Source organism: Heliconius melpomene, chromosome 1 (assembly GCF_056956725.1).
Source record: "Heliconius melpomene rosina isolate 202511_hmr_F chromosome 1, ASM5695672v1, whole genome shotgun sequence".
Taxonomy (NCBI): domain Eukaryota; kingdom Metazoa; phylum Arthropoda; class Insecta; order Lepidoptera; family Nymphalidae; genus Heliconius; species Heliconius melpomene.
In genome coordinates, this window is record NC_140389.1 from 7,014,443 (window position 1) to 7,032,676 (window position 18,234).

At 32.6% G+C, this 18,234-nt stretch overlaps 3 protein-coding genes across 3 annotated transcripts in view; 1 reads left to right on the top strand and 2 right to left on the bottom strand.

Moving 5' to 3' along the window:
- The window catches only part of LOC146541133 (uncharacterized), a 209,584-nt gene that overhangs the window by 104,011 nt on the left and 87,339 nt on the right, over window positions 1-18,234 (top strand). The window lies entirely within an intron of this gene.
- Window positions 4,601-10,059, bottom strand: LOC146541136 (uncharacterized). Its single transcript, XM_085190608.1, has 6 exons — window positions 9,837-10,059; window positions 9,545-9,754; window positions 8,640-8,763; window positions 7,810-7,985; window positions 4,873-4,980; window positions 4,601-4,734 (listed from the first exon to the last, which is right to left on the bottom strand). The coding sequence occupies exons 1-6, from the start codon at window positions 10,057-10,059 to the stop codon at window positions 4,601-4,603; spliced, it is 975 nt and encodes a 324-aa protein (XP_085046734.1).
- Window positions 11,795-16,671, bottom strand: LOC146541137 (uncharacterized). The gene is made up of 6 exons (XM_085190646.1): window positions 16,449-16,671; window positions 16,157-16,366; window positions 15,203-15,326; window positions 14,348-14,523; window positions 12,264-12,371; window positions 11,795-12,065 (listed from the first exon to the last, which is right to left on the bottom strand). Exons 1-6 carry the CDS (start codon window positions 16,669-16,671, stop codon window positions 11,932-11,934), a joined length of 975 nt encoding a protein of 324 aa, XP_085046772.1. The 3' UTR covers window positions 11,795-11,931.

Genomic DNA, 18,234 nt, shown 5'->3' on the forward strand with positions numbered 1-18,234 from the left:
AAATTTGCAAGACGACGGAAACTTAGGTCCTCCCTTACGAACACAGCGACCCCGGCATGAGGCAGAAAGTTGTGTTCAATTTTGTAGCCGGGGTATTGGAGGTAGGCTGTGTCGCTCGGTCGGATAATTTGAGTCTCCGTCAGAAATAACAAGGCCGGCCGTGTCGTCTCAAGATGGTGGTGGACGGCATTCAGGTTGGAATGAAGACCCCTGATGTTACAGAAGTCCACGTTTAGTGTGGAAGGGGTTGCCGTGGAGCGTACGTCTCGTTGCGTTGCTAAGAATGAAGTTACGATGTACCTACTTGGTGTATTTCGTATAGGTATATCGGTTGAGTACACTGTATCCCGCAAACAGCAGGGTAGGCAATCCTAGCGTTAAGACACTTCGTTCCCCTCTTTCTGCAGAATTCTGGAGGCATTGCGTGTTGAGTGACAGAACTCAACGCCGCGCTTTTTGCTTCGATACCAGAGCGAAGAAATGGAAATAGAAATTTAAATATATATGTCATCTCCTCGAATGGGGATCGAACCCACAACCAGTCGGTTTTACAATCACACTTTGTGCCCCTGCGCCACGACTGACTTTGAATTAACTAGATTTAATTCACCTATAGACAGTGGACCAATTTGCTGCAGTTTTTGGGCATAGGCATCTTCTTTTACTGAAAGTAAATGACAATCTTTTGGTCTTACGACGACTTTAGACTTATCGTATTTACAGTTATCATCCATTCCCACATATGGATAGTCAGCATCAGATTGAGATCCTTTGTCTTTTAAATACCTGAAAAAAAATTTTTACTTTGCGCTTTTCAAGCATATAGTAGGGAAAAGTATCTACCGCAGAAAAAAGGAACCTAGTGTGAAGACACCCCGTCCTCCGTTTTTCCCGAAACTCAATGTCATGATTTTCATTACTAGAAATGGGAAATGAGTGAATATCACTTTAAGAAACAGGCACTGTCATATAGTGCCACGTTGACCACAAAAAAATAATACGATTTTTTGAAACAAAGAAAAAAGCTCTATATTTGAGATATGACTATATTTTATTATGCTGCTGTGCAATAAATGAAAATAAATTAAAATTAACAAAATTAAATCACGCTGCGGCTTCACGCTGTATCCCGCACACAGCAGGGTAGGCAGAGAGAACCTAGTGTTAATACACTCTGTTCCTCACATTCCGCCGAATTCTGGAGGCATTGCGTGATGAGTGGCAGAAATCAGCGCCGCGCTTTGCCGCTTTGCAGAGCAAAGAAATGAAAATATAAAGGAAATAAATATTTCACTTTTTCGGATGGAACCCACAACCATCGCGTTACAATCACACCCTTGAGCCGCTGCGCCACGACGGTCTCAACTATAAATATAATAATATAATTTACAAATATCTTACGACATAGCAAATGTCGTATAGCCTCCGGTGCATCCTTTTGATTTCATGTCGCAGTCTACTAATTGTTGTGACGAAAGTTCCACTAGCTTTCCAGTTTTAATAGCATTAACACCTTCCAAATTTTCTATTAATAAAATTAATTAGAAAGTTTTAACAACATATCAAAAAATCTCTTATCTCTTCTTTTCTCTATATATAATAAAACAGTAAAAATATTTTGTCTAAACATTTAGTATTTTTGATTGAAATTTTGATTGAGATTTTTTTAATAGGGGGACACCCTATTAAAAAAATAATGGAAAGCAATATATTTTTTTAAATTTCTTGTCTGTCTGTCTGTATGTATGATAACGTTTATCTCCGAAAGTACTGAACCGATTTACTTAAGATTTTCACTAATTGCTTTGTTTCAGCTCAACTTAACATCTAAAATTTGTTTCATAAAAATCAGTTCATTAAAAAAAAAGTTATCGTCATTTGAATGAACTCAGGGCATTAGTTCAAATGTGTGTTTGTTTGTGATAAATCTCTATTTATAACTGGCTTTCAAAACAATTAAATATTTCTCAATTAAATATTTTTGATACTAAATATTTTCAATATTAAATATTTTCGATTAATATATTCAGTTAATTATTTTGGATTCGATTTCGATATTGACTTATTTGATTCGATTTGGGTATGTATAATTGTATATTAATGCAATTATTACAGTTACTTTACAAAGAATTATAATTCCTTATCCAAATCAATAATTTAACATTTAAGGCTCTTTCTAAACGAGTAAATTAAATTATTCATTGACATCAACACATTTAACTGTCAGACAATTCTGTTTACTAGCCGCGGCCGGATTGCTAGCTGAAACTTCACGTTGTAGCGCACTTTTTTTCGTAGTTAATAAACCAATTTACAGCATAGAGTACAAATTATACCTACCAATTGCACTGATTGCCCAATCTGATAAGCAAAGTCCTTGGTTCTTTACTGATGAAACCGCTCCTTTCTTACGCCAATCGAATTCCTTATCAGTTGTGCTATTACCAACATCTTTGACCACTTTACAATCGCTATCGCCCCTAGATGGTATGTATCCAATATGCCTCATTATAAATTCTTCGTCAGATAAATCAGCGAATTGTGTTATTCCTATAATAAAATGAAACAAATTAATAACTAATTTATTAACATAGAATATTATGTATAGCTACATTTACAAACTTACCATATGTTGCTTTCTCACTCTGTTTATTTTTGTAGTCAATGATATCCAAATTCTTAACAAACATCCCAAATCTCATTGCCTTTTCAATTTCATTTTCATATTCCTTATCATGTTCCTTAATAAATTCCTCAAACTTAGAATTAAGTTCCGACTCATGAGGCAAAGGTTTAGCTAATGCCACTGAAACTACAGCGGTTAGAAAGAAGAACATATGAGGACTCATGTTTTACTGCACACTTCAATCACTGTTTGATCAATGATCCCTTTTATACCCCGTTAATCTGCTTGAGTATTCTAAATGCTTCAGTTATGGTAACTATTGGCATTTTAATATTTTTAAAATTATAGAAATTATGAAATGAATGTTAAATTGCTTAAATATTTTTGTTCAGGTAAGATATCACATTCTTCGTTCTTAGCTTATAGTTTTATGTGCATTTCAGCAAATGCGCCACACATTAAAAATCTGAAACACTTTGTCGCGAAAGTGGGACGGACAAATAATCTCGTTATCACGGCACGTAGCAGATAGATTAATTGAATTAATTTAGTAAGTAATATAAATAAAACCATTCAATTGCGAGTCGGACTCGCTGACCAAGGTTCCATACCAAGTTAAGGATTGTAGGCCAACGGTAAGTAAAACTTATAAAAGCTGACAAACTTAAATCTGCAAGGGCATTCATATTCTGTATGATTTACAATGAACTACAATCTTACTTACCTAAAACTAAAGTCTTTTAGGTAGGTTCCTTAAAAAAATATGTTTTTCAACTTTACGCTTTTCAAGCAGTTAGTAGGGAAGAATATCTACCTAGTGTCCAGATGTAGTATGATAATATACATACATTACGTAAACACTAAAAAACAAACACATATTATACTGATATTTTGTTGTTAAAATTGTCGTGTTTAATAGAAAAATAACGACCCATAACGTAAACAAAATGTATAAGTGAATAATATAACTAAATAACTAATAATAATAATTTACAACACAATATTATAAATAAAATTAATTTAGTTCAATTCTTTAATAACGCGTTCCATTCATAAATAATGATAAAGCAACGTAATATACCATAGGTAAATATGTAGATATTAAATATATTTATTAAAAACAATTTAATAATTGTAAATAATCATTGTGTAAATCGCGTTGTCCTGACAATGATCATTTTATACTGACTGACTTGGGTTCCGTAAGAGTTCCAGTGATGATCTAAAATCATTTAAAACATTGACTGTCTCATCCTCAATATCTGCCACAAATTGCACACACGCTCTATATAAGGCGTAAAGTTACACAGTTTAGTACAGTTTCGATTTGGGTAAAATTTTACTTAACTAGTCTCTTCTCCTCCGTTCCATTTAGATCTTACTACCGTCGGTGAAGATCTGAGGTCCCTTGATATTATGTTGGGTGATGGTTTCGGGATTTTTTTCTGTTTTATATAGTACATGATTATTCATTTAATAAATTGAATTGTTCACATTCACACATCATTTAGTGCTTTCAGTTATTATTTGGTTTATTTATTTGATTTAGTTATTTATGCGTTCGCGTATGCGTGGAACCAAAGACCAGGACGTAATCGGAGGTTCTACTCGTTTATTCTTACCATGTTATGCGACCTTCTTATATTATATACATACCTGCTTTAAACTGTTTTATTGCTATTTAAAATTTTTAACTGCTTTCTATTTATATCAAAGAGATTATTATTCTAGTTTCTAATCAATTCTGACGTTGTTGAAGAGGGTAGTTAACTAATTTTAATTGGTAATAAAATATGAAAAATATTGGTTATAAATGAAATTGCGAGCGGCCACTTATTTATATATAATTTAACATGTTATTGAAATCATAGTATAATAGACGATTTTAATGTAACAAACAGCATTTTAGTATGAAATTTTAAATTTACTATATAATTTATTAAGAGATACTAAGGCGACAATTTACAAATTCATTTACATCACTGCAGTCAGTGGTGGCAGATCTGCAACTCGGAGACAGTTGACACCTCTTTCCATCCTAAAGTATCCATCTTCCCCGAATTTATGTCCCCACGAGCTCTTAACCGTCCAGTATTTAACGCCATCCTCTAGACAAAGCAAATGAAATATTTAGAAAAAAATATCAGTGAATATTCTAATACAGATAAAGAAATCACTGTGGCTTAGTTATTTATGGCTAATTAAATATTTCACTGCGGAAAAATAAATTAAAAACATCAAATTACCTTCTCCATAACCAACTAAAAGTACTTCGTAATTTGCTCGGCGTCCCTTGCAGTCGCCATTTTTTATTATACCTTTTAAGTAAGTAATGACAGGTATGAAATCAATTGCTGAAATTTAAAAAAATATTTACTTTCCATTTTTCAAAAAAACAACAGAATAAACTGGTAGGTACTAGTTAAAGCATCGATTTAAGGCATGCTAATCTCATTTGAGTAAATTTTTAAAACATGCCTGTGTAATCCTATCCTATCCTATACCTTATAAAACAAAATCGCTTTTCGTGTCTGTCTGAACTTTCTAACTCTTCTTCTTCTAAACCACCCAACGGATTTTGATGCGATTTTCACCATCAGGTCGAGTATTTCTCAGGAAAGGTTTATATATAGTTTATTATTTGTACATTCTTATGTAAATTAACATAAATACGATAAATGTGTATAAAGTCCTACCCGTTGAGACACTTTCGCGCATGCACTGCTTTAATGGTAAGTACGACATGAAAATAATGTACTGGAGTATTGTTTCTCTTAATAAGATCTACAAAAAAGTCCGTGACAGCATATTCGTATATTTTAAGAATAACGTGTAGTGATCATATTTCTGTCTAAAAATTGTAATTTCAATATATTTTTTATTTTGAGGGATATTTTTCCATAATGATATTGATCCCTATCCTTTAAAATATTTTAATAACTTTCTACGTTAAACGAAGATAAAATTTGCTTTTACACTATTTCGAAATTGCGAATAGTTTTAGAGAAAAACGCATTTAATTGTGGACACATCCCGCCGTTGACACATCAGCTGTATGTTACTCAAGTTTCACTTATCCCTTACTCTCAGCATATAAATAAGTATATTAGTTACGTTGGCCATTTAATGTAGATTAAAACTGTATTTTACTGTTTTTCATTTTAATAAGTACTTTAGAAGTTGTTACAATATCAAAAAATCCTTGCTGCGAAACGGCTTATATAAGCGCGTCCACCGCGCCCGCCTGCCTTACACGCATCGGTGGTTCAGTGGTAGAATGCTCGCCTGCCACGCGGGCGGCCCGGGTTCGATTCCCAGCCGATGCATTCTATTTAATTTTTCCTCACAGGGAGCCACGTAGTGCTTGCTTTTCATCAGGGACAGAATACCCTCTTCAGCATTAACTACAAGCTCGAAAAAAAAAACCCACCTGCCTCGATAGCAACGAAGATTTAGATGCGTTTGCACGTATTGGATAATTGGAGTTGAATGTATTATTTTAGCGCGATATATTTGGTTTCATATTTTTTATAGTAGTTATTAGTAGGTAGGCTTTTGTTTATAATTTTTTCCGTTTAAAAATAGTCATTTAACTATCTAAAAATAGTCGTTTAAATATATTTTAAGAAGTACTTGAAAAGATTAGTAGCACAGGTTTACAATTACGGTACCTACTAAAAAATCCTTGCTGTGTAAAACAATTGGAAAATCCTTATTGAAACTACGAAAATGAGGGTTGCATTAGGGTTTAATTAATTTTCACATTGTCTTAAGTACTTTGCAAACATACATTATATGAATAATGCAGTAGTTAAAGCAGGCGAAGCCGCAAGAGGGACGCTAGTCTATATATTTAAAAGGAGATGTTCCCACTGACTGAGGTGTAGGCGCACGCACAGCCGTAACCGCTGTGCGTAGAAACATGAAATTTACAAATATTTTTTATAATGTGAACACTTATTAAGAAAGGATTTTTAAAAATTTTAAACCTGAAGGGGTGAAATAGGGGTTGAAAGGTTGTATGAAAAAACCTTTAACCGATTTTATAAAATTTCAAATTCACACTCTTAAAAATATTTCATTGAACATATGTTTCATGGTTTATTAGATTTCACAAATATTTAATAAATATTCGTAAAGTTCAAGTGGGCGAAGCCGCTCTGGTTCGCTAATATAGCATACCTACTCGATTATTATTATATGGCTATACTTTCAAATATGGTGAATACGAATGTCTGTATCAATAACAAGAGATAAGGAAAGAAAAGAAGTGAGAAGATAAACAATGCTAAGAATGAAGTTACGATGTACCTACTTGGTGTATTTCGTATATATCGGTTGAGTACACTGTATCCCGCAAACATCAGGGTAGGCAATCTAGCGTTAAGACACTTCGTTCCCCTCTTTCTGCAGAATTCTGGAGGCATTGCGTGTTGAGTGGCAGAACTCAACGCCGCGCTTTTTGCTTCGATACCAGAGCGAAGAAATGGAAATAGAAATTTAAATATATATTTCATCTCCTCGAATTCAGTCGGTTTTACAATCACACTTTGTGCCCCTGCGCCTTCTATTAATATATATTTATACTAGCGGACGCGCGCAGCTTCGCTTGCTTATTGCTTAGGGGTGAATTCTAATAAACTTTGAAACACGTGTTCAATAAAATATTTTTAAGAGTCTCAATTTCAAATTTTATAAAAATCGGTGGCGATTTAAAGATTTTTCCATACAAACTTTCAACCCCTTATTTGCACCCTTAGGGGGTGAATTCTAGAAAACCATGAAACACATGTTCAATTAAATATTTTTAAGAGTCTAAATTAAAAATTTTATAATAATCGGTGGCGTTTTAAATATTTTTCCATACTAACTTTCAACCCCTTATTTGCACCCTTAGGGGGAGAATTCTAGAAAACGATCAAACACGTATTCAATTAAATACTTTTAAAAATCAAAATTTCAAATTTTATAAAAATCGGTGCCGATTTAATTTTTTTTTCATACAAACTTTGAACCCCTATTTCACCCCTTTAGGGTAAAAATTTTTCAAAATCCCTTCTTAGTGGATGTCCAAATTACGAAAGTAAATATCTGTCCAAATTTCACGTTTCTACGTACAGCGGTTACGGCTGTGCGTGCGTCTTACCTCAGTCAGTGAGGACAAGTCTATATTAATAATTCACCTATAGACAGTGGACCAATTTGCTGCAGTTTTTGGGCATAGGCATCTTCTTTTACTGAAAGTAAATGACAATCTTTTGGTCTTACGACGACTTTAGACTTATCGTATTTACAGTTATCATCCTTTCCCATATACTGATAATCAGTATCAAATTGAGATCCTTTGTCTATTAAATATCTGAAAAAAAAAATAACTTTGCGCTTTTCAAGCATATAGTAGGGAAAAGTGTCCTCCGTTTTTCCCGAAAATCAATGCCATGATTTTCATTACTAGAAATGGGAAATGAGTGAATATCAACAGAAGAATAAGAAACAGGCACTGTCATATTGTGCCACGTTGACCACAAAAAAATAATACGATTTTTTGTTTCTACTGCAAAAACATGGGTTTTTTATAAGCCATGAACGAAGCGAAGTTATTGCTGATCCAATCTATCAAACAGTATTAAACAAAGAGGAAAAGCTCTAAATTTGAGATATGACTATACTCGTATTTTATTATGCTGCTGTGTAATAAATAAATTTAAATTACCCAATTTAAATCAGCTTCACGCTGTATCCTGAACACAGCAGGGTAAGCAGAGGGAACCTAGTGTTAAGACACTCTATTCCCTACTTTCCGCCGTATTCTGGAGGCATTGCGTGTTGAGTGGCAGAACTCTACGCCGCGCTTTGCCGCTTTACAGAGCGAAGAAATGAAAATATAAAGGAAATAAATATTTCACTTTTTCGGATGGAACCCACAACCGTCGCGTTACAATCACACCCTTGTTCCGCTGCGCCACGACGGCCTCAACTATAAATATAATAATATAATTTACAAATATCTTACGACATAGCAAATGTCGTATAGCCTCCGGCGCATCCTCTTGATTTCATGTCGCAGTCTACTAATTGTTGTGACGAAAGTTCCACTAGCTTTCCAGTTTTAATGGCATTAACACCTTCCAAATTTCCTATTAATTAAATTAATTTGAAAGTTTTAATAACATATCAAAAAGAAATAATGTCTATCTCTTATCTCTTCTCGTCTCTATATAATAAAACAGTAAAATATTTTATATGTACATTTAGTATTTTTGGCTGAAATGTTAATAGAAGGACACTTAAAAAGAATAATGGAAAGCAAAATATTTTTTTTTAATTTCTTGTCTGTCTGTCTGTATGTATGATTACGTTTATCTTCGAAAGTACTGAACCAATTTACTTAAAACTTTCACTAATTGCTTTGTTTTAACTCAACTTAACATATAAAGTTTGTTTCATCAAAATCGGTTCATTAAAAAAATATATCGTCATTTGAATGAACTCAAGGCATTAGTTTACCTGCAAGTATATAGCAATCCATATCTATACTTATACTCTGTATTTTTAACCGGCTTTCAAAACAAGGAGGGTTCTCAATTAAATATTTTCAATATTAATTTTTTTCGATTAATTTATTCAATTAATTATTTTGTAATGTTAATTATTTTGATATGTACGATTGCATATTAATGCAATCATTACAGTTACTTTACAAAGAATATTTTAATTCCTTACTCAAATCAATAATTTAACATTTAAGGTTCTTTCTAAACGAGTAAATTAAATTATTCATTGACATCAACACATTTGACTGTCAGTCAATTCTGTTTACTAGCCGCGGGCGAAACGCTAGCTTAAACTATTTGTTTAAGCGCACTTTTTTTCGTAGCTCAAAAATCAATTATAGTATAGAGTACAAATTATACCTACCAATTGCACTAAATGCCCATTGTGATCCGCAACAATCTTGTGTCTTTACTGCGGAAACCACTCCTTTCTTACGCCAATCGAATTCCTTATCAGTTGTGCTATTACCAACATCTTTGACCACTTTACAATCGCTATCGCCCCTAGATGGTCTGTATCCAATATGCCTCATTATAAATTCTTCGTCAGATAAATCAGCGAATTGTGTTATTCCTATAATAAAATTAAACAAATTAATAACTAATTTATTATCATAGATAGCTATTATCATGTATAGCTACATTTACGAACTTACCATATGTTGCTTTCTCACTCTGTTTATTTTTGTAGTCAATGATATCCAAATTCTTAACAAACATCCCAAATCTCATTGCCTTTTCAATTTCATTTTCATATTCCTTATCATGTTCCTTAATAAATTCCTCAAACTTAGAATTAAGTTCCGACTCATGAGGCAAAGGCTTAGCTAATGCCACTGAAACTACAGCGGTTAGAAAGAAGAACATATGAGGACTCATGTTTTACTGCACACTTCAATCACTGTGTGATCAATGATCCCTTTTATACCCCGTTAATCTGCTTGAGTATTCTAAATGCTTCAGTTATGGTAACTATTGGCATTTTAATATTTTTAAAATTATAGAATTTATGAAATGAATGTTAAATTGCTTAAATATTTTTGTTCAGGTAAGATATTACATTCTTCGTTCTTAGCTTACAGTTTTATGTGCATTTCAGCAAATGCGCCACACATAAAAAATCTTTGACACTTTGTGCGGAAGTGGGACGGACAAATGATCTCGTTATCATGGCACGTAGCAGATAAATTAATTGAATTAATTTAGCTTAGTAAGTAATATAAATAAACCATTCAATTGCGAGTCTAACTGGCCGACCAAGGTTCCATACCAAGTTAAGGATTGTAGGCCAACACTAAATAAAACTTATAAAAGTTGACAAACTTAAATCTGCAAGGGCATTCATATTCTGTATGATCTACAATGAACTACAATCTTACTCACCTAAAACTAAAATATTTTAGGTAGGTTCCTTAAAAAAATATGTTTTTCAACTTTACGCTTTTCAAGCAGATAGTAGGGAAGAATATCTACCTAGTGTCCAGATGTAGTATTATAATATACATACATTACGTAAACACTACAAAACAAACACATATTATGGTGTTTTGATGTTTTATTTGATTTTGGTCGCAAAAATTGTCATGTTTAATAGAAAAATGTTTAGTTATTTCATATTATAACGACCCATAACGTAAACAAAATGTATAAGTGAATAATATAACTAAATAACTAATAATAAAAATTAACAACACAATATTATAAATAAAATAAAATTAAATTAAATTTAGTTCAATTCTTTAATAATGCGTCCCATTCATAAATAATAATAAAGCAACGTAATATACCATAGGTAAATATGAAGATATTAAATATATTTATTAAACACAATTTAATAATTGTAAATAATCATTGTGTAAATCGCGTTGTCCTGACAATGATCATTTTATACTGACTGACTTGGGTTCCGTAAGAGTTCCAGTGATGATCTAAAATCATTTAAGACATTGACTGTCTCATCCTCAATATCTGCCACAATTTGAGACGCTCTATATAAAGCCTAAAGTTCCGATTGAAAGCCGTACAGTATCGATATAGGTAAAATTTTCCATAATTAGTCTCTTCTCCTTCGTTCCATTTAGATCTACCGTTGGTGAAGATCTGAGGTCCCTTGATATTATGTAGGGTGATGGTTTCGGAATTTTTTACTGTTTTATATAGTACACATGATTATTCATTTAATAAACTGAATTGTTCACATTCACTCACATCACACTTTACATTTCACACTTCACATCATTTAGTGCTTTTAGTTATTATTTGGTTTATTTATTTTAGATTTATTTATTTATTTGATTTAGTTTTTTATATTGAAGTATTAGTTCATGTGTTATGCGTTCGCGTATGCGTGGAACCAAAGACCAGGACGTAATCGGAGGTTCTACTCGTTTATTCTCACCATGTTATGCGACCTTCTTATATTATATACATAGCTGCTTTAAACTGTTTTATTGCTATTTAAAATTTTTAACTGCTTTCTATTTATATCAAAGCGATTATTATTCTAGTTTCTAATCAATTCTGACGTTGTTGAAGAGGGTAGTTAACTTATTTTAATTGGTAATAATATATGAAAAATATTGGTTATAAATGAAATTGCGAGCGGCCACTAATTTATATATAATTTAACATGTTATTGAAATCATAGTATAATAGACGATTTTAATGTAACAAACAGCATTTTAGTATGAAAATTTAAATTTACGATGTAACTTATTATTAAGATACCAAGGCGACAATTTAAAAATTCATTTACATCACTGCAGTCAGTGGTGGCAGATCTGCAACTCGGAGACAGTTGACACCTCTTTCCATCCTAAAGTATCCATCTTCCCCGAATTTATGTCCCAATGAGCTCTTAACGATCCAGTATTTAACGCCATCCTCTAGACAAAGCAAATGAAATATTTAGAAAAAAATATCAGTGCATATTCTAATACAGTTTGTTCCGTAATTTTTTCCACCATCCCTTATCAAAGTTATTTGCAAATATCTCCGGAGGTTTTAAACGATAAAGAGACTTAGTTATTTCTGGCTAATTAAATATTTCACTGCGGAAAAATACATTAAAAACATCAAATTACCTTCTCCATAACCAACTAAAAGTACTTCGTAATTTGTTCGGTGTCCCTTGCAGTCGCCATTTTTTATTATACCTTTTGAGTAAGTAATGACAGGTATGAAATCAATTGCTGAAATTTTAAAAAAATATTTACTTTCCATTTCCCAAAAAAAACAATAGAATAAACTAGTAGGTTAAAGCATCGATTTAAGGCATGCTAATCTCATTTGAGTGAATTTTTAAAACATGCCTGTGTAATCTATATATATAAAAGGAGATGTTCCCACTGACTGAGGTGTAGGCGCACGCACAGCCGTAACCGCTGTGCGTAGAAACATGAAATTTTCAAATATTTTTTATAATGTGAACACTTATTAAGAAAGGATTTTTAAAACCTTTAAACCTGAAGGGGTGAAATAGGGGTTGAAAGGTTGTATGAAAAAACCTTTAAATAAGCACCGATTTTATAAAATTTCAAATTCACACTCTTAAAAATATTTCATTGAACATCTGTTTCATGGTTTATTAGATTTCACAAATATTTAATAAATATTCGTAAAGTTCAAGTAGGCGAAGCCGCTCTGGTTCGCTAATATACTATACCTACTCGATTATTATTATATGGCTATACTTTCAAATATGGTGAATACGAATGTCTGTATCAATAACAAGAGATAAGGAAAGAAAAGAAGTGAGAAGATAAACAATGCTAAGAATGAAGTTACGATGTACCTACTTGGTGTATTTCGTATATGTCGGTTGAGTACACTGTTTCCCGCAAACAGCAGGGTAGGCAACTTAGCATTAAGACACTTCGTTCCCCTCTTTCTGCAGAATTCTGGAGGCATTGCGTGTTGAGTGGCAGAACTCAACGCCGCGCTTTTTGCTTCGATACCAGAGCGAAGAAATGGAAATAGAAATTTAAATATATATGTGAATATATATGTAACTAGCGACCCTCTCGCGGCTTCACCCGCTTTTACTACTGTATTATTCATATAATGTATGTTTGCAAAGCACTTAAGATAATGTGAAAATTAATTAACTCCTAATGCAACCCACATTTTCGTAGTTTCAATAAGTATTTTCCAATTGTATTACGCAGTAACGATTTTTTAATAGGTACCGTAATGTTAAATCTGTTCTACTAATCTTTTCAAGTACTTATTAAAATATATTTAAACGACTATTTGTAGATAGTTAAAAGACTATTTTTAAAAGAAAGAAATTATAAACAAAAACCTACCTACTAATAACTACTACAAAAAATATGAAACCAAATATATCGCGCTGAAATAATACATTCAACTCGAATTATCCAATACGTGCAAACGCATCTAAATCTTTGTTGCTATAGAGGCAGGCGGGTTTTTTTTTTCGAGCTTGTGGTTAATACTTAAGAGGGTATTCTGTCCCTGATGAAAAGCAAGCACTACGTGGCTGCCTGTGAGGAAAATAAAATAGAATGCATCGGCCGGGAATCGAACCCGGGCCGCCCGCGTGGCAGGCGAGCATTCTACCCCTGAACCACCGATGCATGTAAGGCAGGCGGGCACGGCGGACGCATGGCGAGTGGCGAGCCGTTTCGCAAAAATATCCCTCACAATAAAAAATATATTGAAATTATTATTTTTAGACAGAAAAATGATCACTACACGTTATTCTTAAAAGATACGAATCTGCTGTCCCGGACTTTTTTATAGATCTTATTAAGATGAACAATACTCCAGTACATTATTTTCATGTAGTACTTACCATTAAAGCAGCGCATGCGCGAAAGTGTCTCAACGGGTAGGACTTTATACACATTTATCGTATTTATGTTAATTTACATAAAAATGTACAAATAATAAACTATATATAAACCTTCCTTGAAAAAAAACTCGACCTAGTGGTGAAAACCGCATCAAAATCCGTTGGGTGGTTTAGAAGAACAAGAGTTAGAAAGTTCAGACAGACACGAAAAGCGACTTTGTTTTATAAGATATAGGATAGGATAGGATATATCTACTCGAATGGGGATCGAACCCACAACCAGCCGGTTTTACAATCACACTTTGTGCCCCTGCGCCACGACAGACTTTGAATTAACTTGATTTAATTCACCTATAGACAGTGGACCAATTTGCTGCAGTTTTTGGGCATAGGCATCTTCTTTTACTGAAAGTAAATGACAATCTTTTGGTCTTACGACGACTTTAGACTTATCGTATTTACAGTTATCATTCTTTCCCATATATGGATAGTCAGCATCAGATTGAGATCCTTTGTCTTTTAAATATCTGAAAAAAAAAAATTAACTTTGCGCTTTTCAAGCATATAGTAGGGAAAAGTAGCTACCGCAGAAAAAAGGAACCTAGTGTGAAGACACCCCGTCCTCCGTTTTTCCCGAAACTCAATGCCATGATTTTCATTACTAGAAATGGGAAATGAGTGAATATCACTTTAAGAAACAGGCACTGTCATATTGTGCCACGTTGACCACAAAAAAATAATACGATTTTTTGTTTCTACTGCAAAAACATGGGTTTTTTATAAGCCATAACGAAGAGATAATCTATTAAACAGTGATAAACAAAGAAGAAAAGCTCTGTATTTGAGATATGACTATATTTTATTATGCTGCTGTGTAATAAATGAAAATAAATTAAAATTAACCAAATTAAATCAGCTTCACGCTGTATCCCGCACACAGCAGGGTAGGCGGAGGGAACCTAATGTTAAGACACTCTGATTCCCAACTTTCCGCCGAATTCTGGAGGCATTGCGTGATGTCGAGTGGCAGAACTCAACGCCGCGCTTTGCCGTTTTGCAGAGCCAAGAAATGAAAATATAATGGAAGTAAATATTTCACTTTTTCGGATGGAATCCACAACCGTCGCGTTACAATCACACCCTTGTTCCGCTGCGCCATGACGGCCTCAACTATAAATATAATAATATAATTTACAAATATCTTACGACATAGCAAATGTCGTATAGCCTCCGAAGCATCCTTCTGATTTCATGTCGCAGTCTACTAATTGTTGTGACGAAAGTTCCACTAGCTTTCCAGTTTTAATGGTATTAACACCTTCCAAATTTCCTATTAATTAAATTAATTTGAAAGTTATAATAACATATCAAAAAAAGATAATGTCTATCTGTTATCTCATCTCTTGTCTATATATAATAAAACAGTAAAGAGAATTTATCTGTACATTTAGTATTTTTGACTGAAATGTTGATAGAGGGACACTTAAAAAAAAATGGAAAGCAAAAATATATTTTTTTAAAATTTCTAGTCTGTCTATTTGTATGTATGATTACGTTTATCTCCGAAAGTACTGAACCGATTTACTCAAGACTTTCACTAATTGCTTTGTTTCAACGCAATTTAACATATAAAGTTTGTTTCACCAAAATCGGTTCAATATGTCTAAACTTTAACTACTTAAGTTTTACACTAAACCTGCAAGTATATAGCAATCCATATCTATACTTATACTGCCCTAGTTTTAACCCTGCTTTCAAAACAAGGAGGGTTCTCAATTAAATATTTTCAATATTAAAATTTTTTGATTAATTTATTCAATTAATTATTTTGGATTCGATTTCGACTTTGGATTATTCGATTCGGTTTGGGTATGTATGATTGCATAATAATGCAATCATTACAGTTACTTTACAAATAATATTTTAATCAAATCATCCTTTCTCATCATCAAAATCATCCTTACTCAAATCAATAATTTAACATTTAAGGCTCTTTCTAAACGAGTAAATTAAATTATTCATTGACATCAACACATTTGACTGTCAGTTAATTCTGTTTATTAGCCGCGGGCGAACCGCTAGCTTAAACTATTTGTTTAAGCGCACTTTTTTTCGTAGCTCAAAAATCTATGTACAGCATAGAGTACAAATTATACCTACCAATTGCACTAAATGCCCAATCCGATAAGCAACATTCTTGTTTCTTTACTGCGGAAACTACTCCTTTCTTACGCCAATCGAAATCCTTATCAGTTGTGCTATTACCAACATCTTTGACCACTTTACAATCGCTATCGCCCCTAAATGTTCTGTATCCAATATGCCTCATTATAAATTCTTCGTCAGATAAATCAGCGAATTGTGTTATTCCTATAATAAAATTAAACAAATTAATAACTAATTTATTATCATAGATAGCTATTATCATGTATAGCTACATTTACGAACTTACCATATGTTGCTTTCTCACTCTGTTTATTTTTGTAGTCAATGATATCCAAGTTCTTAACAAACATCCCAAATCTCATTGCCTTTTCAATTTCATTTTCATATTCCTTATCATGTTCCTTAATAAATTCCTCAAACTTAGAATTAAGTTCCGACTCATGAGGCAAAGGTTTAGCTAATGCCACTGAAACTACAGCGGTTAGAAAGAAGAACATATGAGGACTCATGTTTTACTGCACACTTCAATCACTGTTTGATCAATGATCCCTTTTATACCCCGTTAATCTGCTTGAGTATTCTAAATGCTTCAGTTATGGTAACTATTGGCATTTTAATATTTTTAAAATTATAGAATTTATGAAATGAATGTTAAATTGCTTAAATATTTTTGTTCAGGTAAGATATTACATTCTTCGTTCTTAGCTTATAGTTTTATGTGCATTTCAGCAAATGCGTCACACATAAAAAATCTTAAACACTTTGTGCGAAAATGGAACGAACAAATGATCTCGTTATCACGGCACGTAGCAGATAGATTCAATTAATGAATGAATTTAGCTTAGTAAGTAATATAAATAAAACAATTCAATTGCGAGTCGGACTCGCTGACCAAGGTTCCATACCAAGTTAAGGATTGTAGGCCAACGGTAAGTAAAACTTATAAAAGTTGACAAACTTAAATCTGCAAGGGCATTCATATTCTGTATGATTTACAATGAACTACAATCTTACTTACCTAAAACTAAAGTCTTTTAGGTAGGTTCCTTAAAAAAATATGTTTTTCAACTTTACGCTTTTCAAGCAGATAGTAGGGAAGAATATCTATCTACCTAGTGTCCAGATGTAGTATGATAATATACATACATTACGTAAACACTAAAAAACAAACACATATTATACTGATATTTTGTTGTTAAAATTGTCGTGTTTAATAGAAAAATAACGACCCATAACGTAAACAAAATGTATAAGTGAATAATATAACTAAATAACTAATAATAATAATTTACAACACAATATTATAAATAAAATTAATTTAGTTCAATTCTTTAATAACGCGTTCCATTCATAAATAATAATAAAGTAACGTAATATATAGGTAAATATGTAGATATTAAATATATTTATTAAAAAGAATTTAATAATTGTAAATAATCATTGTATAAATCACGTTGTCATTGTGTCATGTGCATTTTATACTGACTGACTTGGGTTCCAGTGATGATCTAAAATCATTTAAGATATTGACTGTCTCATCCTCAATATCTGCCACAATTTGAGACGCTCTATATAAAGCGTAAAGTTCCGATTGGCAGCCGTACAGTATCGATTTAGGTAAAATTTTCCATAATTAGTCTCTTCTCCTTCGTTCCATTTAGATCTTACTACCGTTGGTGAAGATCTGAGGTCCCTTGATATTATGTAGGGTGATGGTTTCGGAATTTTTTATTGTTTTATATAGTACATAATTATTCATTTAATAAACTGAATTGTTCACATTCACACATCATTTAGTGCTTTCAGTTATTATTTGGTTTATTTATTTTAGATTTATTTATTTATTTGATTTAGTTATTTATGTTAAAGTATTTGTTCATGTGTTATGTGTTCGCGTATGCGTGGAACCAAAGACCAGGACGTGGTCGGAGGTTCTACTCGTTTATTCTTACCATGTTATGCGACCTTCTTATATTATATACATAGCTGCTTTAAACTGTTTCATTGCTATTTAAAATTTTTAACTGCTTTCTATTTATATCAAAGAGATTATAATTCTAGTTTCTAATCAA

Coding starts and splice junctions, on each gene's coding strand:
- LOC146541136 (XM_085190608.1), bottom strand. CDS start 10,059: ATGAGTCCTCATATGTTCTTCTTTCTAACCGCTGTAGTTTCAGTGGCA. Junction 9,755..9,836: donor GAGTGAGAAAGCAACATATG/GTAAGTTCGTAA, acceptor ATTTTATTATAG/GAATAACACAATTCGCTGAT. Junction 8,764..9,544: donor ATGGGCATTTAGTGCAATTG/GTAGGTATAATT, acceptor TTTAATTAATAG/GAAATTTGGAAGGTGTTAAT.
- LOC146541137 (XM_085190646.1), bottom strand. CDS start 16,671: ATGAGTCCTCATATGTTCTTCTTTCTAACCGCTGTAGTTTCAGTGGCA. Junction 15,327..16,156: donor TTGGGCATTTAGTGCAATTG/GTAGGTATAATT, acceptor TTTAATTAATAG/GAAATTTGGAAGGTGTTAAT. Junction 12,066..12,263: donor TTTAGTTGGTTATGGAGAAG/GTAATTTGATGT, acceptor TGCTTTGTCTAG/AGGATGGCGTTAAATACTGG.